Source organism: Psammomys obesus, unplaced genomic scaffold, assembly GCF_907164565.1.
Source record: "Psammomys obesus unplaced genomic scaffold, mPsaObe1.curated_primary_1811, whole genome shotgun sequence".
Lineage (NCBI taxonomy): Eukaryota > Metazoa > Chordata > Mammalia > Rodentia > Muridae > Psammomys > Psammomys obesus.
In genome coordinates, this window is record NW_026596079.1 from 22979957 (window position 1) to 23004549 (window position 24593).

Consider the following 24593-nt stretch of genomic DNA (forward strand, 5'->3'; position numbering starts at 1 on the left):
TCTCACCCTCCCTCCCTCATCTCCACCCATGCCCATCTCCGAGTCCACTGATAGGGGAGGTCTTCATCCCCTTCCATCTAACCCTAGTCTATCAGGTCTCATCAGGAGTGGCTGCATTGCCTTCCTCTGTGGCCTGGCAAGGCTGCTCCCCACTTAGGGGGAGGTGATCAAAGAGTCCACTGAGTTCATGTCAGAGGCAGTTCCTGTTCCCCTTACTAGGGAACCCACTTGGATACTGAGCTGCCAATTTTAAATGTTATCTTCTGATACTTGAGGTGTTACATTCTCTGTACCTCTTGGAGGATTCCACTTTACATGATAAAAGAGAAACTTCGCTCTAGATCTTAATAGTATTTATTGATTCTCATGGACTGACCAATTAAATTCAGGGCAAGAAGTGGGTCTTTTGCATGGTAATACATTGATCTTTTTCTTAACTTAGTTACTTGGAAAAGGTTCAGCATTTGAATTCTAACACCTGGGTCCAGAGTCCATATTTTATTCCATCCCTTTTACTTACTTTCAGGTATTTTTATGTTAAAAGGTGTTTTATCATGTTATTTATATAAGTGTTAATGACCTAAATGTAGTTTTCATCACTAAAGAGAATTTTTTTAAACAGATATTTTTTTCTACTAAATTTATAATTTTTTAACTGATGTATTTAATACAAAGAATATCTGGTGCCTAATAGATGACTTGAAAAATAATTGTTGATTCAATTCAGATCTTGCTAACAGTATCAGGCTTTCTGAACAATATATAGTGCATATGATATAAAGCCCAAGTTTCATAACTACCTTTCTTATGCTTTTGACAAAAATGAGCATGCCAATAAGACATTCAACCTTAAAAGTGTTTTTCTGTTTAGGGAACTTTTGGGGAAAAGCACTTTTTTTTTTTTTTAATATTTGAGGTTGGGGAGTGTATTTTAGGGAAACCAATCATAAGTTGACCTGAAAAAGGCATGCAGAAAAAGATTTTATGGAGTGCAGACCTGATGGACTTAGGAATCCTTTGTATACTTGTGCAGTAAGATTATAGCTCTTGGGATCTTGATTCTAGCATACAGTCTTGCTGACTGCTCCCGGAGACCTTCCCCATCTGTTCCTTTCTGCTGACTGTCTCTTTTTAAAGTTAGAATGGAAGAGTAACCCCAAGGGCCAGTACACAACTGTCTCTTTTCACCCCTACTAGTTCCCTCTCCCTTCTTTCTGCTTCTATCCAACAGTTCATCATTAGAGTAGAAATGAGGCTGAGAGATTGCTACTGCTGAACTGGCTCTCTTTAGGAGAGCCAACTGTCATCAATGACTCAAACATGTGTCTGGTCATATTATGTCGTAGATTGTCTCTTGTCCTTCATTGTGACATCTGTCCTTCAGGTGTCCAAGAGGAGTCTGTGGGCTGAAGATTCTTTGAAAAAAGCAAGAAGAGAGAAAGCATATTGAAAGATAATTCACCTATACATTTGAAATTCTGGTGGCAAGATGATTCTGTGCTGGCCTTATATGTTAGCAGATAAGCAAAGAAAAGCAGGTTGCATTAAAATAGGAATATGAGGAGAGTCTAGTGCCTGGAAATATTTAGACAAAGACAAGCCTTTCAATAGTCATGCAGGAAAATAAAATAATTCCTTTAGCTTTTTAGCTGCATTGTATATTTAGACCAGGAAGTAGAATTTGTATGCATAAAGTTTAAAAATAATCTAATTTAATAAATTCTTGTATAGAGCAAGACAATATGAGAAACTAATGAATTTTGAAAAATTATGCAGCGTAGCAGTATTACTCTATTTTAGATTAGCATTTTAAAACCATTGTCATTGCATGCCTATTTTATATCTCATTTGGAAAGCAAAAGGAAAAAAAAATATCCATGGATTTACCTTCAAAGACAGGCCTTATGAGGATTTGGCATATTTTATTCTAACCTTTTCTCTGGATGATTTTTGGTTTTTCATAGCAGTCGTAAGGATATTTTGATGGTTTTTTAGTGCAAATATTTTCTTTTCGGTTGGATTTGACTGTAGTTGTATTCTGATAATACGTGGTTGTGATGTGTTCTTTTCTTGTCACAAGGCTGAATAAGCAATGCCTTAGTTCTTGGCTTGAATAAATTTACTGTGATGCTTTTTAACATAAAACACTGTTGAGATTAGAAACTTCATAATCCTTAGAGGAAAGGAGAATTCACAACCACTTAAAAATATCATATCTGAAAAAAAAATAATCAAAAACACAAAAATGGCTTGGGGGATATGTAAAACACTGATAGTCCTTTAAGGTTCCTCAAATGCGAATGAGTCTCTTGGTGGCTTAGTACACGCTGCTGATGTACAGTAATAATAATTAAATGTGCAGCCATTGTTATATGTAAAGCGATGCTTTTCATGCCAAAAGAAAAGAGTCTTTATACTCAGAGGCAAGAAAATGAAACTGTAGCAAAGTCACTGTTGAACCCCAGTGGGAAATTCCAGTCTTGCACACGTCATCCAGTCATGGGGAGGACAGACCTCCCCAAGCAATAGTGCCCACAAAATGATGCTGTAAAATGATGGTTATGCATGGTCTGGACCTAGGCCCCCTGTACATATGTGGCCAATGGGTGGCTTGGTCATCATGTGAGTGGCCTGGAGAGTGGACAGCGGGGGATGGGATGGGGAAGGAGGTTCTAACATGGACTCTATTGCCTGCTTTTGGATCACTTCTCCCTGGCAGGGCTGCCTTGCCTGCCCTCAGTGGATAAGGATATGCTCAGTCCTGATGTGACTTGGTGTGCTGGGGAGCTTTGATAAGGGTAGAGGATGACTCCCCTTTTCTGGGAGGAAAGGTAGAGGAGAAGAGGGGAGGAGGGGAAGCGGGGACTAGAAGAAAATGAAGGAGGGGGGACCCTTGAGATATAAAGTAAATAAACTTAAATAAATAAAATAAAAATAAAAAAACATGCAATTTTCATGAGTTCCCTTATAGCTTGACATACTGTGACTCAATGAATTTATGATTCTGGAAACAAATCTGGGAATCTGAAGATCACAAAACCTTGAATTCTTCCCATTTCCCACATCCTATCAACTTCCACATTTATTTCATTTTTTTCTGTGCAAGTCAGAGGTGAACAAATGAGGGCCTATATTGAGTTTTCTTGCAATATACTTATGTTCACTAGTTTATATATTCTTGCTTTGGTACCATGAAAGTCAAGTTATGTAGTTCTAACAAATAGTATAATCTAAAGTCTAAACTGTTTACTGTCTGTTCATTATTAGACAAGGACCCCAAATCTAAATGCATGACCTGCAAACCCCTTACCATCATGAGTACTTTTTTATAATTTTTATTTTTTATATTAATTAGAAGTTGTTTACTTTGTATCTCAGCTGTAGCCCTCTCCCTCATTCCCTCCAATCCCACCTTCCCTCCTCATCTCCTCCCTGCCCCTCTCTAAGTCCACTGAAAAGGAAGGTCCTCTTCCTTTCCATCTGACCCTAGTTTATCAGGTCTCATCAGGACTAGTGTAATGTCCTCCTCTGTGGCCTAGCAAGGCTACTCCTTCCTCTGGGGGGTGGGGTCAAAGAGCCCACCACTAAGTTCATGTCAGAGACAGTCCCTGTTCCCCTTACTAAGGAAAACCACTTGGATGCTGAGCTGCCATGGGCTATGTCTGAGCAGGGGTTCTAAGTTATATCCATGCATGGTCCTTGATTGGAGAGTCAGTTTAAGAAAAGACCCCTGTACCCAGATATATTTGGTCCTTGGAAATCAATCTGGCACTTTCTCAGACAATTAGGACATAGTGCTTCCTCAAGATCCAGCTATACCACTCCTAGGCATATATCCAAAATATGCTCAAGTACACAACAAAGACATTTGTTCAAACATGTTTGTAGCAGCTTCATTCGTATTAGCCAGAACCTGGAAACAACCCAGATGTCCCTCAATGGAGGAATGGATACAGAAACTGTGGTACATTTACACAATGGAATACTACTCAGCAATTAAAAACAAGGAAATCATGAGTACTTTTGTTCCTGTTTTGACGTTCATTTTTTTCACTTCTGGAGAATCCAAAAGCCTCTAAACTTAGCTTTTTTTTTTTTTTTTTTTTTTTTTTTTTTTACTTCAGTTTTTTTATTTGGCAGACATATTCTCCAAGGTGATGGGGGTCAGTTTTTGAGTCTTGGAACACTTTTTTTTTTTTTCCATTTCAGGCACCCAGCTCTTCTATTGCTATAAAACCAAGTCCTTATCTAATATAGGAGATGAGAAAACTGCCACACTGTTCCAACATTTGAAGCCACTTTGTCCCCAAGAGACTAGATATTGTTTAACATAGGGTATGTTATATGGATTCTAAGGCTCAGGAAATGCAACTCAAACTTACAAGGCTTAGGTAGGAAGAAGCTAGCTGTTGTCTTTTCTTCCTTAGATACCTTCCTGCAGATTTAGGCTTCAAAAGGCTTGATCAGAGCTTGTCATTGTGTCTCATGGAATATGTGGTGTCAGTAGGCTTTTTTTCCCTCTCTCTCCTAAGCTTTCCCTCCTTTGCTCCATAGCTTCAGGTGGCCTTTGGCTCTGTAGTATATGCATTCCTGCTATTTGCCCCACCACTTTTTATGAGGCCACCTGTCTTGTTAGATTACTGATCTACCTTTAGGACCTCATTTAACCTTAGTTACCTCTTTCAAGACTTCATGTCCAACATGTTTCTGATGGGTGTCAGGGCATCAGCATATAAGCTGGTTAGGGGTATAGTACACTCCCTAACACGTATGGATCATTTGATCCTCTTCATCTGATCATCTCTTCATTTCTTATTCCCTCTGCTGTTTGTTTCCTTCTACAAGGTTGCTTTTGATATCTCTGGTTAACAGAGAAATTTAAAGCCTGTGATTATATGCAAGCTTTTCTGCTTACAGAAAAAAAAAATGAATACTTGAAAGAAAGTGGGTACCTCATTCATTCATTCATTCATTCAATTTTCTTTCAATAACTGTTCACTAGTGCTGTTTAGAAGCCAAGCACTATGTTAGCATTTTAATACTACAAGATCCTTGCTCTTATCACTCAGGACTTTTGTTGTGGGAAACAGACAGAAAACAAGCATATGTGCCATTCATTCTAGAGACCCCCAACTGCTGTGTAGATAACTGAAGAATGAAGGAGTTAGGTTACTTTCAGGAATCTTCTTCTTTTATGGAATTGATGTTTAAGAGGAGGTATGGATTGACTAGTAGTCAGCTGTGAAAGTGGAAGTATAAAGTTTATTCTTGAGAAAAGGGCTCTTGCCGTTTCATTTAATATCCCCTGGCAGAGCCATTTCCTCTTGGACCAGTTGCTTGTCATATTCACCTTTGCTGTTGACCTAATAAGAGCTCCAATTTGCTCTGGTTAGCCATGACAATCTCTTTGATTTGGTTGTTTTCTTCTTTTATTGTCTCTGAAATTTCTAGGTCCTGTGTTCGAAGAGACCTGTCATTTCAAAGATATGTGCCTCTAAATTCATTGACTTTATCATGTATTGGAAACTGTTGACTTAAGCCTTGGCTAGAACAACCTCTTCTTCTGAGGATGGAGATATGGAGCCAGCTAGTTGTGTGGTAAATGAAGAAACAAAAATTTTATGTTGCATAGTGTTTCCATAAATAGTGTGTGCTTTAATACTTAAGGATGTAGAGGAAATCCAGACTTCAGCAGGTCAGGCTGATGTAGAGAAATTTTAATTCAGAACATGGCTGTTCTGGCAAGAGAATCTAAAGACCTTCTAGATCTGTGTGATCTGGCTTGAATACAAACATACCTTTAATCCCAGGTGACAGAGGCAAGCAGATCTCTGATATAGAGCAAGTTTTAGGTAAAGAAAAGCTTAGGTCCAATCCTGGTGGTATGTGACTTTGATCCCAAAATTCAGGACACAGAGTCATGCAGATCTCTTGAGTTTTAGTCAGTTCTGTTCAGGCAATTAGTTGAATAAGTGAGTTGAGGAGCATTGCAGTGGAGTTGAGTTTGTGTCTTTTCAGTTTGTGGAATTCAGAGGCAGTTTTACCAAAAGAGTTTTACAGAAAGGGATTGAAGAGAGGACAAGCTAGACACAGGTAAAGACAGAACAAGTCAGAGAATGAGAAGGAGCCAGAAGTTAGAACAGATTGCTAGAGTTAGTTTGAGGCCAAGCAGAGCAATTCAGTGAGAAACTGAGAGAAGCCAGATTGAATCAGTCAACTTGGCTAGGAGCTTGAGCCAAAACAGCTGAGTTGAACCAGTAAGCGAGTATTCAAAAACAACTTAGAAAGGGTGAATTTATTCAGCAGTAAGTCTCAAGGGCAGAAAACATTTTAGGCCTAAATAAGATTGTATAGAGGTAAGAGGCTTCCCAGACTAGGCCTAGGTTAGCAGACAAAGGCAGTAAAGCTTCCAAGATGAAAACTAGGTGGATAAAGGATACTTTTAAAGGCTGAGAAGACCACTAGCAGGTGAATCAAAAGTTCATTGGCTTTGAGATAAAGATCAAGATCTTACCGTGGCCTGCTAGGCTTTCCATTCTTCTTTTGAGTATGTCATGGTCCCTCTAGCTTCATTGGCTTTGCAAAGATGATTCCACGCACCTTGCTGGCATTTGTCTCAGGGGATTGTGGCATGTTTTAGGCAGGAATTTTTAGGCCCTACATTGGTATTGTTTCCTTTTCCTTTCCAGGTTCTCCTGATACCATGTATAAACCTGACAGTGCTGTGTGCACCTTTATAATTGATAGCCCATGAAACCATTTCCAGTGTTGTTTTGTGTGCACGATGGCCTTCTCTGCTAGGTTCCTGACTGCTATAGGCACAGACCACAACAGATATTCTCACTGGTGACTCTTCATTGGCTGGGAAATTTCGTGATGTATTAAATGTGCATAGTAACAAAGGAAGGGAAGGGATAGTAGCTTGCCAGGCAGACAGAAAAAAAGGAAAGCAGAAGGAAGAGAGGCAAAGAGAATTACAGTCACAAGAAAAGAGTGTGGGTGATCAGAGACAGAGTGGGATAAAGACGGTGAGAAAATAGAGTTTCAGATACTAAGGTGAAAGTGGGAGGTTGCTGGTCAGCAAAAATGCCTAATGCAACAGAACATTTGGATGGCTGGAAGTTAATAGCTTTCTTTGGGGGTCAGCCATTAAGGGGTATTTAGTGGAGTCAACATTGGTGGAAAAGGAAGATTACAATGGATCAAGACCCAGGTGGGAGGTAGTGTTAGATACAGCTGTTGGAGAGCATTCTTTGAAGTAAAAGAAAGGCATGCTAACATGCCCTGGTTCTGCTGTCAGGTAACTGGCTTCAGAGACTGTGTCTGCCACATGCCACATGAATTCACATTCACAGAATGTGAATTTGCAAGTTACTTAACTGGTTTCAGTTTGCTCATCTGTAAAATGGGATCCAGTGTGTCTACTTCATAGAATTTAAATGTGTATATATATATATATATATATATATATATATATATATATATATATATATATATATTCATATATATTAGTTACTGCTGTGTAAAATCTTCTTGAGCCTGGGTAGCTTTTTGGTTTGTTTGTTTGTTTGTTTGTTTGTTTTTTTCTTCCTGTTATGATCTTCTGGTCAGTTGGATGTTATGTGGCTTTTCAAGGGGAAACATGAAAAAAAATGTACAAATGTCTGTTTTACCCCAGCTGGGCCTCCAGTAACTGTCTAGAAAAAAAAAAATGATGCTGCTAAGTCTCTCTTGGTGAACCAGTGAGTTTATTGTGATTACTTGAATAGAATGAGTATTTTAGGCAGCTGAACCTCCAAAAAAAATCCACTGAGTATGGTGTCATCTTGAAAGCTATATCTCTATAGAGTTTCATGCACAACTTGTAGGCAGATGCACCACAGAGCCTCCTTTTGGCTACCCATTGCTTTCTGTTTATGTAATCTTGAGCAGGATCCTTATGAATCTTAACTTTTCTGAGGACCCCGAGTCTAACAAGTTACAGGAGTCTCTTTCCCTCAACTAAAAGAGTATTTCTAACAGGAACTCAATGATTGGCTCTTTGACCTCCCCACCCCCCAAGGGAGGAGCAGTCCTGTTAGGCCACAGAGGAGGGCTTTGCAGCCAGTCCTGAAGATACCTGATAAATAACAGGATCGGATGAATGGGGAGGAGGTCCCCCCCTATCAGTGGACTTGAAAAGGGGCACGGTGGAGATGAGGGAAGGATGGTGGGATTGGGAGGGAATGAGATAGTGGGACACGGCTGGAATACAGAGTTAATAAAATGTAACTGATAAGAAAAAAATTAAATTAAATTAAAAAAAAAGAGTGCTTCTATTCAGAGGGAGTAACTATATATCACTGGCCTGGTGTCTCCTTCAGGCTTCTGGTCGGGATCAGTTTTACTTTGTATGCTACACCCTGAGGGGCAGCAGCCCCTGAGCATGAGCTTCCTCTGCCTCTCACAAGTGCCTAAGACACCTTGTTTAAGCTCTCTATTTCCATCCTGTTCTCTTGCAACCACTGGCCAAATTAACATCTATGGCCAGGGCCAAATTCGTTATACAGGGACAGATAAAATTAATCTATTAATAGCATGTATAGCCAAAGAGTTTGGAGTAGTGCCCACGCACATCTGTTTCTACCTTAAGCCATAGTAATATACTCTAAACGACAGTGTGGAAGGATTAGAAGGAGTAGTTCGCTCCTGAGTGGATAGGGGTGCTGGTGGACATTACCTTATGGGAAAGAGGTGAGAGTGGTAACAGCCATTTGGCTGGTTAAAGATGCAAAATAGAGCCGAAATGAGGGCTCAGATGAAATGAAAACAAAGAGTCTAAGAGATGCCCCTTTTATGGCCTTTGATAGCAGCAGCAGCAGCAGCAGCAGCAGCAGCAGCAGCAGCAGAAGCAGCAGCGGCAGCAGCAGTATCCATGGAGGCAAATAGTTGAGATGGTAGAGCTTTTCTGGAATGAGCTGTGTGTTCCTGACTCCCCCTCCCCGTGTCTCTATTCTTAAAGAGCGAGCCGAGTAGTAACAGTTGGTGTTTACAATGTTGTAATGGCCGTCATATTGAAAAGTGACTGGATGCATCTTTAGAAATAATTTACACCGCCATAAAGTAAATTGCTAATCTTTTAGAGTGGATTCTTTAGACTTTTGCTGTTTGCTTTTGTATACCAGCCAAGAAGACACAGACCAATGAGACAACTGCTAGAATATTTCAGTAACAGCATCTGATTTGAAAAGCTAAGTGGAAATATAAATCTTTCTTAAGTACACCATTCTACTCTTCGCTGTTTTCTTGTGGCTTTGTTTCTTTGGTTATCCCATAGCTCTGTGTGCAACCGTATGTGTCCACAGGATGCATACTCAACAGGGTTCAGCGTGAGGGCTGGCAGGTGGGAGCATAAGGGCTTTGAGAATTCTATAGCAGCACTTAGCTTCCCTGGTGGACTTAAAGGGACACAGCTGTTGATGCTCCTTAAAACAAAATCATGATTTCTTGGAGGCCTAACTTTATGTTAATGTCTTGGAGAACTACCCCAAGTAATGTAGTTAAGGGTTTTAAGAGTCAGAGTGAGGTATTGAGATCTGGAACACAATAGGGGACTTTTGTTATGATTTTGTAGTGGAAGCAGGGTTCTAGCCCAGGGCCTGCTCATGTTCAACACATGTTCTATCACCAAGCTACAGTCTCAGCTGTGAGCAATGACATTCTAATAGGCATTCTTTATCTTGAAGGATGCTCATGGAGCATCCTTTTAAACTTGAGTGTTGTCACTATGTTTATTCATGTATATTACTGGAACAACATGAATTAAGTTTATTTTCCTGCTTGAAATATTTAATGACTACATAATTGTTCAGGGAGAATGGATTCCACGTTTCTTATGCTGATGCCAGGGCCCTGCTTGCTCAAAGTGATGGCATCTGTATTATTCTTCTGTCAAATTTCCATTATGCCTCTTCTCCAACTAGAGATAAGCCAGGGCCTTGTACATTCTAGGCAAGGTTTGTTGGTTATTTTGTCAACTTTACATAAATTGGAGTCACTTGGGAAGAGAAAACCTCAATTGAGGAATTGTTTTCATTAGGTTGGCCTGGAGGCATGCTTATGGGACATTTTTCTTGATATTATATATATATGTATTTTCTTGATTAATGATTGATGTGGAAGGGCCCAGAGCATTGTGGGAAGTGCTGCCCTGGACAAGTGGTCCTGTTATGTAAGAAAGTATATGAACAAGTCATGAGGAACAAGACACTAAGCAGTGTTCGTCCATGGTCTCTGCTTCATTTAGTGCCTTGAGTTCCAGTCTTGGCTTCTCTCAGTGATGGCCCATAACCTGTAAGCCACACAAACCCTTCTCTTTCAAAATTACTTTTGATCAGTGTTTTCTCACTGTAACAAAGAAGCAAACTATAACATATGTTCCTTTTCATAAGCTTGCTTCTTCACTCCCTCCATGATTGATTTCTTTATTTTACTTTTCTCCCTGGCTGTCCTGGAACTCATTTTGTAGACCTGGCTGGCCTTGACCTCACCGAGATCTACCCACCTCTACCTCCCTGTTGCTGGGAGTAAGGATGTGTGCCACCCTGCCCAGCTTTTTCACCATAGTTTCTACTAACGTACTTTAGGTTCCAAGTGACTTGCTCTTCCCTACAAATGTCTCTTCCTCAATCTGTACCTCCTTTTAAAGTGGCTACTTTGCTTGGTGGCTTCCTGAGTATATATATGTAAACCTGACTTTTATCTTCAGACTAATCTGAAATACTAGGTTCCTAAGAAGCCTTTCCTGTTTGCTTTTTGTTGTTGTTGGGTTTTTTGTTTCTTTGGTTTGGTTTGGTTTAGTGTTTGTTTGTTTGTTTGGCTTGAAAGTAATCATGGTACTCCCCAATTTTCTATCCTGTCATTGTTAGCTTTTCTGTAGTCCTTACTCTTACTGCTACCCTCTTTTTACTTCTGTCACCCACAGTGTAGCTATTGGTCAGCTTGCTTTTCTTTAGTAGCATAGCAGTATTCATACTATTGCTTTTTTGGAGGCACCTTTGAAATGAGAACATGTATTGTTTCTATTGTTTTTTCTTAGTAAGTTTAAAATTCATATGCATAGAAGATACACTTAACATTTCTAGTCTGACTTCATAAAAGACAGAGTTAACTCTAAGAAATGCAGGAAAGGTGACATGAGAATCAAAGTAGGCCTGGCCCCATACCCTTTTCATGAGTGGAAGACTCAGAACAGACTACTGTTCGTTTGGCTTATGGCAATGACAGCGTCATCCTGTGTTCCTGTCTTGTCTGGATAGGCTTTGGGGAGCTGCTGTTTTAGGAGACAGAGCTTTACCAGAGCTGATTTATCTGTGTCTCCCAATTTGTCTCTTTCCCTTCAGAAATAATCTTGAGCCTCTAAAAGCTTGTAACAGGAAAATAACTGTGATTTGTGACAGGAGCAACCAGGTTGGGGAATAGATTATTCAAAAATCTGACAGTTGTCTGAAATAACTAAACAGGAAGTCAGTTGTTTCTACAAAATTATGTCTGAAATGTGTATGAAAGAATAATAGGCAGGTTACAAAGCCTGTTTATTTTCAAAGAGCTGTATATTTCATAACATCCCTTGTTAAGGCATTATAGCCATTTTCTCTTATCTGTAAGGGGTAGATATGAATACTTAGATGATTTTAGACAACTCTAAAAACTTAATCTTCTAAGGTCATTCCTGACCTAATTCTTTCCCTTCATGACTGTCAAAGTAACACTTACAGAATGAACACATTGATGTTAAGACAGATAAGACAACGAAGACCCTCCATTGATGGTAAGGCAGAGAAGACACCGAAGACTCTCACACTTGAGCAGCGCACTAAGCACTCTGTGATGACGAAGATGCTTAGTAAAGGTCCTAAGTTTTTAATTGTCACTTAGGAATGCTCTTTACAATTTTGTTCACATTTATCCCTTAAAACAAATGGTAAATATCTTTACTGAAATTGCTAATGCCTAATGTTGCCTCCCCATGGAAGGAGGGTCATTGAATAAAAACAGAATATGGAAATTCATTGAAATCATGTTAGATGTCAGCTTCTTTGTTAATATCTTGTCTTACCAACACAATAACAACGCAAGGGTAAAAGTCAAATAATATTACAATTACTGTTGTATAGAAAGGATGCTATAACTTGTCTGTATTTAAAAGCATGTATTACAAGACAGTAGCAGTTTATACTTTACTTGTTATGTTGAATGAAGATGAATAAGTATGTCAAAGTCATTTGTACCTATAGTTGAAGCATATTTAATATATTTATTGTTTTATTAACATTAATAGTTTATCCAAATCAGAAACATGTATCGAATGTTAATTTTTCAATTCACCCAATATTTTATAAGTTAACAGCCACATGCAAACTTTTGATTCCCCCAGTAGTGGCTTCTCCATCTTCTCCTTACACAGTCTTTATTTTCACCATTCTGTTGCTCAGTCTACACACTAAATTTTACATTGGTTATTATATTTTTTCACCTCTCACATTGTAATTTGTTCTTCATGTCATCTGTTTCTTTTTTATTTTAATTTTTTAATATTAATTACAGTTACACTTTATATCCCAGCTGTAGCCCCCTCTCTCACTCACTCCCAATCCCCTCTCCCTCCCTCTTCCCCTCCCATGCCCCACTCCAAGTCCACTGTTAGGGGAGGTCCTCCTCCCCTTCCATCTGAAACTAGCCTATCAGGTCTCATCAGGACTGCCTGCATTGTCTTCCTCTGTGGCCTGGTAAGGCTGTTCCCCTCTCACGGGGAGGTGATCAAAGAGCCAGCCACTGAGTTCATGTCAGAGACAGTTCATGTTCCCCTTACTAGAGTACCCACTTGGAGACTCAGCTACCATGGGCTACTTCTGTGCAGGGTTTCTAGGTTATCTCCATGCATGGTCCTTGGTTGGAGTATCAGTCTTAGAAAAGACCCCTGGGCCAAGATTTTTTGGTTCTGTTTCTCTCCTTGTGAAGCTCCTGTCCCCTCCAGGTCTTTCTATCTCCCTCTTCTTTCATAAGATTTCCTGAACTGTGGCCAACTTTGGCTATGAGTCTTAGCATCTTCTTTGATACACTGCTAGGTAGAGTCTTTCAGAGGCCCTTTGTGGTAGGCTCCTGTCCTGTTTCCTATTTTCTCCCTCTACCAATGTCCTTCCCATTTGCCTTTCTGAATGAAGATTGATCATCTTACCCTTCTGTTTTCTGTTCCTTCACAGAAGGTTTCTGTTTTTTTCCATTTGTGTTACAAGTAGCTTCTCACTGAAGCACTTTCAGAATGGCTGCTTTAAAATACTTATGCAATACTCTGTAATCCTGATGATGACATCTATTATTTTTTTTCATCCTGTTTGAGATCTTTCTGATTCTTAGTTATAGGTAGTTTTGTTTTAATTGAAAATGAATATTTTCATTTCATGTCATGAAAGTCTGAATCTCATTTATATTATTTGTTTTTGTTAGCACCTGTTAACCTTAGTCTGGAGATGGAAAAAAAAAGGGGGGGCACAAGATAGCTACTACAAGGTAGAGTTAAAATGCAGCCTCCCCCACTTGACCTCACTTGATACCTGAAGGTGGAGCTCTTTGTTATGGCAGGGTGCTAGTCAAAGTCCTCACTGTCCAGGAAGCTTCCTCTAAGGCTATCCTAAGAGGAGGGGCTCAGATCTTGCCTGGCAGCAGCTCAAGTCCACCCTTACTATATCTTTATAATTGACACTTTGTATGTGAGAAGGCAGCTTCATTACTAGTTCACAGAGCTGCAAGTTGACCTTTGTGCTTGGCCTCCTGTGAATACCACTTTCTTTATATGTTAGAATAATTTGTTTCAACTGAGTGAGGGTGGAAGTCACTTTCCCCAGCTTTTGCTAGAATGGTAGTAGGTTTATATTGTTTTTCTCTCATGCCAGAGAAGAAGAGTTAAGTCTAAGTGTTTCATCCTTCTTGGTTCTCTCCTTCCTAGTCCTTTGCTGCGGAACTTTTAGTTGTGTCTTATTGCCTGGGTTCCATCATCTCTGAAGGGGCCTGTGTATGTGGGGAAAAGACAACCTAACGGATGCACATCCACACGTCTCCAGTTGTGAGGTCTTTATACAGTCTTATCTCTCAGCTTCAGTCTTTGTTTTATTGGTAGTGTTCACCAGTTTGGGTTTTATTTTATGAGATAACTTTAACAACAACAAAACAGAGCAGACAGCCTATGATAAAGCATCATTTCATAAATCAGCAATACATATTGATTGAACTAATTTGGTTCTAGCTATCAATCTATCATCTATCTAGCTATCTACCCATCATCTATCTATTGATAGTTTACAATGTAAACTATGCTTCTTATCTCATTGTTAAAAATATCTTGACATGAAATATAGTTGATCACTTGCACTTCCACAGTAAGATACCACATCCCTTCTCTAATAATTTAGACACCTCTGCATCTATCTACCATTCGGTCCTGTTCACAAGTGAAAATATTTAATTTGTGTGCACCTCAGAGATTGTCTAAACCTTTTTACTCCATTTACTGATGCTAAAATACTTAAGTTAAATATTATTTTAATATCTACTACATTTAAATTGTCTAGATATAATGGGTACAATGGGAGACTATTTGATGTAGTCATTACAGTTAGCTGTCTTTGAAGAATGCCATTGCTTATAAGAATCTGTTCAACAAAGATGAAATTATGTCTGTAGACAAACAAAACAAAGTGAGTATGTATCATGTGCCTTGGAAGGGACACTGTTGTCACACAGCTGCATGTGGTATGAACATCTGGCTAGGATAACAGTCATCTCCAAAAGCCAAATCATTGTTGCCAAGGCTACCATTGGGTACATGGGTAATATCTCAGAGTTACTTTTGCTGTGATGAAACACCACGACCAAAGCAATTTAGGAAGACAAGGGTTTGTTTGGCTTATACTGACACATCATAGTTCATCCGTGAAGGAAGGAACCCAAACATGCCAGGAAACTGAAGGCAGGAGCTGATGCAGGGGCCATGGAAGAGTGCTGCTTACTGGCTTGTTCATTATGGATTGCTCATCAGTCTGCTTTCTTATAGAATGCAAAGCCACCATTCCAGAGACTGAACTACCCACAGTGGGCTGGTCCTCCTCATCAATCACTAATTTTAAAAATGATCTTCAGACATATCTACAGCCTGATATCAGGGAAATAATTTTTGAATTGAGGCTTCCTCCTCTCCAATACTCTAGCTTGTGATAAGCTGATATAAAATTAGCCAGCATAGGTAAGGACAATTGGTATATTTATACATCTTCATTCTATTTCTTCTCTTTTATTTTCATTGGTGGAATATGTTATTTCTTATCGATTGTTTTGGTCATGGAATAAGAGGCTCACCTATTCCTGATTATTTAGATGTCCTGACAGTGAATACATCCATCGTTTAATGGTGCTGAATTATTTCTCTGGTAGTTGTGTTTCTTAACACTGTTGTTCTAGTACAGAGAAAAGGCATTCTACTTGTGCTTACAAATTTGAAACTTCAGTATGTGTGTGGTAAGCTAGAATTAGCTCACTGAGGGAGGAATTTTGAAAATCATATTCTGGTTCCTTATGTCCTGACCCAAGTGATAAAGTTAGACATATTTTGAATTACCTGGGGGGGCGGGGTGAGAGAGTATAGAATTAATTAGAATGTAGTATGCAAAGACCTCAGAATTCCTCAGCACTGTAACTTGGGTATAGGGATTGGGTTCTTATATCCCAGAATTCTTCAGGATCCAGTTATATTCTACCCTAAAATAAGAGTCACCATTTTCTATAAAGGGAAGGCTAGTAAAGATTTCCGTCTTTAGGCCAGTCCCTGTTACAGCTATTCATCTTTTGCAATTGTAACACAAAAGCAGATGAATGATACATAAATAAATGAGAATGGCTATGTTCCAGTAAAATTTTGTTTGTGGGCATTCAAATTTGAATTTCTTACCACTCTCCTGTGTTACAAAATCTTCATTTTTTTTCTTTCCCAATAATTTTAGATTTATTATTTTCTGTATGGGGTTTGTTTGTTTTTCCTCATATGCATGTGTTTGTACATCAGGAAAGTGTTTGATCCTCTAGGAATGGAGTCGACAGTCAGTTGTGCACCATGTGGGTTCTTGGAATCAAACCAGGCTCCTCTGCAAGAGCAACAATTGCTCTCAACTGCTGAGAGATCTCTGTAGCCCCTAAAATCATTTTAAAATGTGATTGTTGTTGTTGTTGTTGTTGTTGTTGTTGTTGTTGTTTTGGTCACTGGCCACATAGAAGCAAGGTAGGCTAGACTTGAATGATACACCTTGCTTTGCTTATCTCTGTCATGGTAGATGTTTTCTGGGTAGGTTTCTTCACTCAGGCCATTGTGCTATTGGTCAAACAAATTGGTATCATTGTTCCTGGAACATTTGTTTATTATAGTCTTGATATAGTTTCATGTTTAGTACTTGGTATTTCAGGTACCTATGAGCATATATCTGCAGGTTTATGAAATAAATCCCATGAATTATCTATGAACTATTGTTGGTACTACAAGGTCACGAAGAAATGCTGGTTGTGCTCTCACTTTTTCACAATGGTACCTGCACTTATTCTATCTTTGATAACTACTGTTTGTGTTGCTAACTATATTCTTCATATACTTCTTTTTAAGTTACCTCTTTACTTATCCAGTTTCTGAGTCATGATGAAAGTACAAAACCTAAACCAGAATATATTCTTAAGACCAGTTTTATTTACTTTTTCTCCTTTAAGAAGAGCTTAAGCAGTCATCTGCTGTTACTTAAAATGGAGTAATGCATGTTACATGTCATATAAAAATTGCAGAAGATTTGACTTACAGTTGCATAATAAGCAGGTGATTGTTTTTCTCATGTGCTATGAAGATCAGTGGTTAGCATTTAGGAACAAAGTCTGATTCTCTCAGAGACGTTCAAGCCAATGTGGCTCTTTGACTCTTGACCATCTTTCATGTATGTAGCCTTATGGTCACAAATGTCTATAGCCATACTAGACTTCCCTTGCATTCACGGTAAAGAGAAGACTGCAAGGTGTTATCAAAATATGTTTTTATCTGTCATTTCCAGTATTTTCCCCTCTCCTCAAAGTCCTGCTCGTGTCCTCTACACTAGCTTCTGACCACAACTGCAAGGGTGGCTGGGAAATTAAAGATGGCTTTGAAGCTCTATCATTGGAGTGGACAAAAGGGAGAAGTGTTGGAAATGAGTTTATATTCCAGTGTCTACAACAAAGAGAAGCATAACCTATGTGATAATCAGATTGTTTCTTCTGGAAAGTCTTTCCTGAATTTGAGATCAGAATGACTAATCCATAGTTATTACTTAAACTGTTACGTGTAGAGTATCTGCTTTGTGTATATTACATCAGAGAGATATGGCAAAAGGGCTGTTTCCTCAGGGTCTTCATCTCCAGCTAGAAACAAGACATGTACATGCAATTTTAAGTAGACTACCTGAATTCTAGAAGCTTATAGGGACTGCAGTATCTTTATTTCTCAGATCATTCATTCACTTAACAATGTTTATTGGGTACAGCTATGTATAACTATTTAGGCTTCTTTGAAACAAAAATGAACAGTAACATCTCTATTCTGCCAATGGTAGTCACAGATATCAAAATAGCTCTATAGTTTAGTCATTTTCTGTATTGGACAGGTAGTTTTGAAGGAACTTTCATTTGCTGTTCTGAAAAATACACAGGTTATTCAGAAGCCAAACCCAATGAATAGGATTGAATCAGAATCATTCCATCATGCCTAGCCTTTTTCTTAAACAATGACTGGGTGTCTACTGTTAGATTAGTTATTCAGCCAAATACTTTGTGTGTAAAACTCACTGTGATGTAGCCAGTTTTTTTCTGAGAATTATCGGTAGTCTATTCGAGTAAGATACAAATATTTACAATGCATAGCACATGCACACAGAGACAAATTCTCATCTTTTAATAAGAAAAAATATGAATTGTCTACCTTGTTTGGGTAAATGCATTGAACGCAAGCTCAGTCAAAGTCTCACAGTGGAAACAAGACAACATTAAGACTGTCTGAACAGGTTATCCAGGCAAATAATGGAAGAGAAGGGAATATAGTGTAGAGATATCAGTCTGGCCAAGGTGATGAAGCACACAGCATTTCAGGCATATATAGTGAAGGTATTTCTGAGCCATTTCACTCTGAGGTTTTATGACGGTTTACTCAATGTCTCTGAGGTTTAAAAGAAAGCATTGTCATAATACAGGAGTGTTGGATATGAATAAAGCCCCATTCTTTGTCTCATGTGAGATGTCTGGAGTTTAAAAGGATTGTGACACTACTTATATCCAACCATTTTTGTTTGTTTCTTTCTATCATCTATCTGTCTGTCTGTCTAAATAACTATATTATATACTATATCTATGTATATCATCTATATCCATATCTATATTTATTATCACTTGTTGTGTCTCATTGTAAGGAGACAAAATGACCCTAGCACTTACTTGTTTAATACTAAGACCTAAGTCACAGCAAAATAGCTCTGAGGTACAGAGCTCTGAGAGCTATGAATAGCTCGAATAGCTCTGAAAGAACAGAGCTTGCTTTGAAGCAAGTTTAGATGGGACTTCATTTAGAGTGATTCCCTTGGCAACAATTGTTTTATTTTGAATTTTGTATATTTGGCTTCTCTAAATACTTATATTAAGTGGATTCATGAATGTTTTGTTCTAAGTACTCATAAAATTCTTGGCTTTTTACTCCCTCTTGGTTTCTTGAGACAAGATTGCTCTCTGTATTTCAGACTGATCTGAAATTCATTACCGAGACTAGGCCTCAAACTTGTGAGAATCCCCGTGCCTCAGTCTTCCAAGTCTCAAGTCACTATACAGAACTATATTTGTCCTTTTGTGACAGTCTTATTTCATTTATCATAATTTCCTCAGTGTTCATCAAGAATTTGTGTTTAAGGCTAAATTGTAATTGTTTTATATTTGTCACACTTTTCCCAGTCCTTCTTCTACTAATGAACATTTAGATTGCTTTACTTTTTTATTTACCAGTATCACTCTTATTTTTCCTTCTTTTTTTGTCATTGCCCAGCATGAACCCAGAATTTATTTTCTTGCTCTGTGCTCATGCTATTCCCTCTTCAGCAGATCTGCACCTTTGTTTGAGGAGCCAGCCTACTACCATATATTTCAGCCTGGACCTCTTCCTCAGCAATAATCCTTTGGTTCCATTGTCTCATACAACTGTTCTTGGTAGCTCAATGCCCAAGTAGTAAAGATCTGTTCATTACATTGATGTGTCTGCCTTCCCTACCACAGCTGCAAATCTGAGGAGGACAGATGCACACCATCTCTTAGTCTTCTCCATGGTCTCCAGTCCTAGTTCTCAAGCACAGATTCTAATACATATCTAAGAAAAGAAACATTTGTTCAACTGTAGAATCAACCGGACATCTCCTCTCTTTACAAAAGCAGGCCTTAAATCCGCTAGAAGTTTTTCTCCAGGAGTGAAATATTTGGTGTTCACAGTATGTGACAGTCTATAAACAAGAGGCACAGTATAGTTTCTTGACTTCCTATACATGTAGCCTTATTTGTCCATCACATAAATATTTAAATCTTCTGCAGCAATCCCCTCCTTGACTGCAAACCTAGCATTGATTTAGGTTTTTGCTCTGAGTTATTTGTTTAAATATATTTCTGACAGGCTTTGCTTTGTTGTCCCTGAAATTTCATGTCCCTGATATTTACAAATCAAGTGATGTTCCAGTGGCCTCTTCTAAGGTCTGACCTTCATCTCTATTCATCATGTGCAGGGTGCCCTTTTTTCCTTTCTCGTTTCTGTCTTCATCACCACCCTTGCTTGTTTTTACTAAAGTTATTTACTCAGTTTAATGGGCTCAGATACTCATGGGTCAGCTTTGATCCCCTTCATATTTCTTTGAATTTTCTCAAATATTCCTCTGCTAGTTATTGAATTGATACCATAGGAAGCTTGAAGTTCTTTACCTGAAGGTTTTCCAACTTTTACTTTTATTTAAATTCTTAACATTGGAAACTTCAAAATGAAGAGTTAAAACCCAAACTGTGTGTTAGAATCTCACTGCTAAAAACCATAAGCATGGAAAATCTTCCATGCCACGGATGTGTATATATCTAGCATGATCTTAAGGTTCCATTTTTTAAGACACCATCTTTTTTTATATGCACCCTCCATTCAAGTGGAAGCTAAGTGGACTCCTGGTGGAAATTTAAATTAATAGACAGGTAGAATAAAACTTCTTTCTAAGGGAGAGACCCATGGGGATAGACAAAGGGTGTATTAGAGTCTGATTTGGTGGGAGGTGATAGGGCAAGAGAATCTGAGGTGTTGGAAGCTCATAGAACTTCAGTGGTATTCCCACACCTGAATTTCAATGCATAAAGCAACAGGGGATTATACTGGAAGAGAAAGATCAAAGCTGGGCATTTTTCTTTCCCTCATTAATGTCTAATTCTATCCCTTGTGAATCTACTATCTCCCTACTGAAGCACACCTTTTTAGAATAATCACAATTTTAGTATACTTAATTGAATATTCATTTTAAGTAGGCTAGTCTTTGGAGATGAGAAGCTGATTGATATTAACAGTAATTAGTTTCATGTTCTCACTAGTTCTCTTTCCATCACTGTAACTCGAGCACTGTAGCTTGTTCTCCAATATGTGTTCTATTCCTGACTCTGTTGAGTAGTGGCAGTAGATTTTTTGGAAAACTGACCTTAGTTGAATTTTGCTTGGCTTAAGTTCACTTGGTCAATAATGAACATGTTACTCACTTTCAGCCAATGAGAAGGGATTAAAGTTCAGAGGATGATTTGGGGGAAGAACTATGCCTAAGTACTCTCTTCTTCAAGGTTAATACCTGAAGCATGTAGCTCAAGGATCTATAGTTGTAGGATAAAGGTGAGGAAACCAATAGCAACTTGGAGAGATAGGGAAGGAGATCAAGGTCCTTTAGAGGACTGTTGAGTTATAAACTCACCTAGCTTGGGACTTATACTTAGAACTTTCCATTATAAAAGCTTACAAGTTTCCTTTCTATCTAATCTAGTTTAGATGTGCTCATCTCTAAGTTAAATTCATGTGCATTTCAAATGATTCTTGATCTTTGTGACCTTCGGCAGACATCAGTGTGACCTTTGTGACCGTAACCCTTTTTAGCCTCATTTCCCTTATCTGAAAAATGAATATCATTATGTCTGGCCATGTTTTTCATGAATATCATTTGAGGTTCAGAACAAAGCCTGAGGGAGGCCACATGAACTGATACTTGCTGAGTGCTAAACTTTGTGATGTGACTTTTCATTGCTTTTAGGAAAGCTGGAGATGAGGGGAAAAGAAATCCTCTAATAATGTCTGTATAAAATGGCAGGAAATTGCATGCCTATGATCTTCCTTTCAAGCAGATGGCTTAGATTATTGGATATTTATTCTTCAAGGTACCTTGTATTGAAGGGGAAGGTTCAGGTGTAGGGGTGAGGGAGACGATTAGAAAAGGACACATATAGAAAAGTCATATTAAAGGCAAAACTGAATAGCTAAGCATAAGTTAGGTGAATAATAGAGAACATTTTAATCAGAGAAAGGCAAGAATCTTTGAGTTGGGAAAGAACTTGGTAAAGAAAAAAGGAAGCCTGTGGAAAAAAGCATCGTGATCAAAGGGCATTTGGTGTGGGCAGAGAAGCTGGAAAGATCAAGAGGACAGATAATGATAGGTCTTGTTGGACAAGATGAAGATTTCTGAATTATGTAAATATAAAATGAGGCCACTAGAAAGTTTTAAGCAAAGGAGTTTCGTGACATGATATACACATCATTATATACATGGGTCTTAAGGGACAAGAAAAGCAGATGAATTAGGTTGGCAGTCTGAGTATGTGATTCCTGTCTTTTCTATGGTGGTGAGAGTGGAAATGGAATGGGGGATACATTTGGACAGTTGTTTTAGTTCCAGTTAATGGTTTTTGCTAATAGATAGGAGAGATTATGTTGAATCTTGGGGACAGTGAAGCCAAGCATGACTCCTCAGCTTTGGGGAAATCAATGGGCAGATATTTGTGGTAGGAAAAATGAAGTTCAGTTTTGAATAGGTTATATTTGGATATTTCCTGTATCAAAAGCTAAGGGAATCAATAGTACTTGTTAACAACAACACAATAAAAAACACACAAACAAAAAAACTAAAGAATGGGAAAAAGCATGCCTTATCTCACTTCTATTAGAAAGTGTTCTCTCAAAGTAGTCCTCCCTGTAAAATGCATTCAGAAGACAGTAAGAGGAGAGGGAACCACCTATTAGATATTAGATAGATTAGACAATACAGTAGGGTAGAGTTGCAGAGGTGACCAATCAACAAGGAAGAACAAAAGGGGGGAAAGCTAAAGATAATGGAAGATAGGAACTTATCCTATATTCATGTCCTAATGGAGATACAAAGGAGGTTTTAGTATTTGACTTTGAATCATCTGAGATCAAAGAGCTGAAGATGAGGATGGAAATTTGAATCTAATGGTTTTGGAGCCCAAAGATCCAAAATGTTTTGTTATGGCACATCCTACAACACAAGTGTGTATATGCTGTGTGCACACATGTAAATATAAAGACACATGTGCAAGTGGTGGTTTGTGGGAATTGTCTAGGGGAATATATGATTCTCATAAAATTCATTGTTTTTTCTTAGGTAAGACTGGATACAGAGGAGGAGCTTATACAGAGAAGGAGCTTTTACATGTTTCCAAATGAATGAATATTCCAAAATATGAACTTTATTGGTAGAGATATTTAGTTTAGATGCTATAAAAACTAAAAAATTAGAAGCTACTGGGCTTGAGTACCATAACCCCTCCACCCTGGTTTTTCATTCTCTTTCTTGAAGCAGTGATAACTTTTAAAAGTCATTAGTTTATTTGTCTGCATAGTTCTGAGAATGTTCCACTTGTGTTAAGTCCATGTTGAAAGAGTCTACCCCAGAGATAGTATGTATACATGCCCAATATTGTTGAATGAATATAAGAGGGTGGATTGAATGGATGCATGTCTTATGAATAGAAGGATTCAGTAGGGTGTAGGGAGTGATCAGTTTCTAGATGAAGACCGAGCAATAAACCGGACTGCAGGGCTATTTCTGCTAAGTGGGAGGCAGGAATGAAGCTGCCTGATTGGGTGGTCCATCTGTAATGTGGACATTAATAATGTGCTCAATGTGAAAGTCTTTTGAATGGAGGGGTTTTAGATTTATGCTTCCAAGCTCAAGGTTTCCTTCAGTGCTATGTTCTTTCCTCATAAGTGCTATGTCCCAGAGTCATTATGCCACCACTCAGCTCACAGACACCTTGTTTTTTCCCACTTAGGCCTGATGAAATATTTTCTGTCACAGACACTTTCTTTGTATGATTTGTTTTCTGAGCTCTATTTATTCGTCTTTCCTAGCTCTCCACTGTGGTTTGAATCCACGGGGTATTGATCACCCTGCCCATGCTGAAGGAATTAAACTGCAAATTGAAGGTGAAGGTGTAGACTCTCAATCCATTAAAAACAAAAATTTCCAGAAGGTTTCTGACCAAAAAGGAACCCCCAAGAAACTGCAGGGAGAAGCTGAGACATCAAAGGTGAGCCATTTGCCAATTAAGGACTAAAAGTCTGAGGCTATAGCCTCGCTCAGCCATGGTCCAGCCATGGAGAAATGCTAAGAGTGCTCCTGCTAATTACTGATGTATCTTTCGTAATACCAGTATTGTGTCTTGCTGATAAGTGATAATAAATGACAATGTTAAATGAATTCCCTTTGGGTGAAATCAAAACACATGTGTGGCAGCCCCACAGTCCGAGGCTCTGGACCAATGATAATAGAAAAGACCCTCTTGTGTCTAACAGCAATAGATTTTTAAATCTTTTTATTTTGTACAAGTTATGCAACTTTAGGTTTCATGTTCTCCATCTATAAAAGAATCCTAAAATCTGACTCCCCTATTAGGATGAGATAAGTTCAGTAAATGATTTTGTGCTTCTGAAAGCATTTTGTAAAAGCCTGATCCTAAGGGGCTTTTGCTGACAAAAAGCTATTAATAACAATAACCGACTTTTGTAAATTGTGTGCATATATGAAAGATTTAAAGCACTCTTGGTGCTAGGCTTACTGTTTCTTTAATCATCCTATGAGTCAGAAAATGGTAAACCTTAGTTGATGAAACACACAACTTTCCTATTTTGATGGAGGGTTACTCTTCATAATCTTTGGGCTATATTTAGGTACCATACAACTGAAAGAACACCAAACAGTGGGTTTCTGATTGTTAGTGAAATTTTGATGAGGACAGCCATTTATAAAGACTTTCTCTTGTCTTAAAAGTCATGGTATACAAACACAGAGACCCACAGCCTGACATTTTAGAGAGAGACAGAGACAAAGACAGAGAGAGAGATCTTAGAACATCCAGCCCTAAATGGGTTGTTTCCGTCAAATGCTTCCCATCAGAGTTAGGGGAATCTGCAGAAGAGGAAGCAGAAGGAGTGTAAGAGCCAG

General features: G+C 38.5%; 1 protein-coding gene across 3 annotated transcripts in view; it reads left to right on the forward strand.

The window, feature by feature from the left end:
* Positions 1-24593, forward strand: part of Samd12 (sterile alpha motif domain containing 12) — a 453403-nt gene that overhangs the window by 24060 nt on the left and 404750 nt on the right. For all 3 annotated transcript variants that reach the window (XM_055626400.1, XM_055626398.1, XM_055626401.1), the window contains exon 2: positions 23501-23679. In XM_055626400.1, coding sequence (XP_055482375.1) covers positions 23501-23679 — 179 coding nt within the window. The remainder of the gene's footprint in view (positions 1-23500; positions 23680-24593) is intronic.